The 2,292-nt window shown below is 33.4% G+C and overlaps 1 protein-coding gene across 1 annotated transcript in view; it reads right to left on the minus strand.

Moving 5' to 3' along the window:
• The window catches only part of CCDC110 (coiled-coil domain containing 110), a 31,795-nt gene that overhangs the window by 4,673 nt on the left and 24,830 nt on the right, over positions 1–2,292 (minus strand). Inside the window, exons 5-6 of the mRNA XM_012643990.1 lie at positions 2,077–2,187; positions 6–1,251 (exon numbers count right to left, since the gene is read on the minus strand). Coding sequence (XP_012499444.1) covers positions 6–1,251; positions 2,077–2,187 — 1,357 coding nt within the window. The remainder of the gene's footprint in view (positions 1–5; positions 1,252–2,076; positions 2,188–2,292) is intronic.

Genomic DNA, 2,292 nt, shown 5'->3' on the forward strand with positions numbered 1-2,292 from the left:
AGAGAGTTGGCTATTTTTTTCCTCTAGAGTTTTATTTTGGCTTTGGAGAACATTATATTTACTAATTATTTTTTTTAATTCTTTGAGACACTCCTTGCCATCTTCTTCTGTTTTAATTAAATTAGACTGAATAATGCTCTTTTCTTCCATCAGATTCTTAAGTTGTTTTTCATATGTTTCAATTTTCTGTATCAGAGATTGTGTGGTTAAGACAAGAGGTTTTATTTTGGTCTTAAGGTTTAGATTTTCATTCTCCAGTTCTGTTACTTTTTTCTGTATCTGCATAGATTCTTTTAGGTAATTCTGTAAGTACTGAATTTTTGCAACACACTGCTCAGTAACAGAATTGACTTTGGATGTTTTCTGATTTTCAAATATTATTGATCCTTGTTTTGCTATAAATGGTTGCCTTTCTTGGTCTTTCATGTCATGTTTTGTTTGGTCAAGGAATGACAGTGTATATCTTGGTACCCTGGAATGGAATTTTAAATCTGTAATACTCTTACCCGTGATAGGAATTTCCTTATTGTTTTTCTCATTCTTCTTTCCCCTATGTATTTCACTCTTAGATAATTTTTTACATTTCCTACAGAAATTCACATGGATTTTTGATACCATTTCCCTGAATGGGAGTAATTTATTTACTAATGCCTCTAATTCTGAAATCCTCTTTAATTTTATGTCTTCATTTAAGTTACCTTCTGTGTTTTCTCCCTTAATAAAGTTAATTTTTTCCTTATGAATAGGGGACAAGTCATATTTACCATTACTTTGAATACTTATATCAGTTTTTAAAGTTTGAAGTTCATTTGTAAGTGCCAGCTCCCTCTCATGTGACTTTTGAAGCTCTTCCTTCATTTGTTTGATAGAGTAGCAAATATCATCCAAATTTTCACAAAATCCATGCTTGAGAAAAGGCACAGTAATTTTGGATTTATCCAGAATTACTGTATCAGCTTGAGACATCACATTTTGAGGGGCAGTAGGTAGAAAACTATGAAGGTTATTATAATTCTTCAATGTTTCAGAATTATCTGAAGGGTTCACAATTACATTTAAAGATGAATTATCTGTTGAAGTTCTCAGAGTTAATATGTCCTTGAGATGTATCTGGGATGGAATATTTACATTTTGAGGAAGACTGTTAACATTATCACTAATGAATTTTTCTTCCACTGAATGAAGAGTCCTAGAATCTTCAAAATGATGCATTTTCTCCATAGAGAGGGTTCCTTCTTGATTCTCTATAGGCTAGTAACAATAAAAAGAATTCTATAAATGTACTGTCATTTGCCACACAGCCAGGAAATTAAGATAATATTTTGTGGAGGATTTATTTATACAACCAAAACAAGCATTTTATCCATTTCTACAGCCAAAAAAAAAAAAAGCCCAACAAGTATGATTCATTTTCTCTAGAAAATTTAACTACAGTTGTTTCGAGATCTGTAACTCTGGTCCTTCACAATTTCCTTAGAACTTGCACTTACTTCCTTAGGGGGTGAGATACATAGGCCAACCCCCCAATTTCAGAAATAGAAATTTAGCATCCTTCAAGAGACCACCATAGATAGGTGGGGAACATGGAAGCAATAGGTCAAATGGGAGTTTCAGGAAAATGAATATTTCCACTCCTGGGCTATGTGTCAACCTTAGCTTGCATTCCTATTTTCGGGTGATTTTAGGGCTGTGACTATCCTGAAAATGTGAATCAGTGTGGACACAGTGATGGTAACTCTGGATTGGAGCTGTTCCAGGGAATTCACCCCAGGTCTGGGTCAATCCTCAGTGAATAGATAGGCCATAAAAACTGCCTTGTATTTGAATTTACTTGAGAATCTTTTGATATCTGGACTAAATCAAATGTCCCTCACAGACTCTCTTAAGAGAAATGGGGAAATTGTGGAAGTAAACGCACATCTTTTAGGGTTTTCAGGACAGGAATTTCCTTATTTTTGTCTCTGATGGTCCATTCTTCCTGTAAAGAAGGGGAGAATGTAACGGTGAAGATAAACCAGTGGTGGTCACAGTTTTGAAGTACCTACATATAGAAATGATTTGTATAGAATAACATACCAAATCCTTTTCAATGCGTGAGCTGAATACTAGATTTTTGTCTGAGCTACATTGAGGGTTTTCTACTTCAATAATACTTTTGTTCAATATTTCACTGATTTCAGATTGTACCTTTAAAAGATAAATTGAGAATGTTAGAATTTGATTTCAGATTTATGAACTTATGAGTGTCTGGGGATAATAGATATTATAATTAAAAGATACCTTTAAATTTTC

Source organism: Propithecus coquereli, unplaced genomic scaffold, assembly GCF_000956105.1.
Source record: "Propithecus coquereli isolate 6110/MARCELLA unplaced genomic scaffold, Pcoq_1.0 Scaffold203, whole genome shotgun sequence".
NCBI classification, from domain to species: Eukaryota; Metazoa; Chordata; class Mammalia; order Primates; family Indriidae; genus Propithecus; species Propithecus coquereli.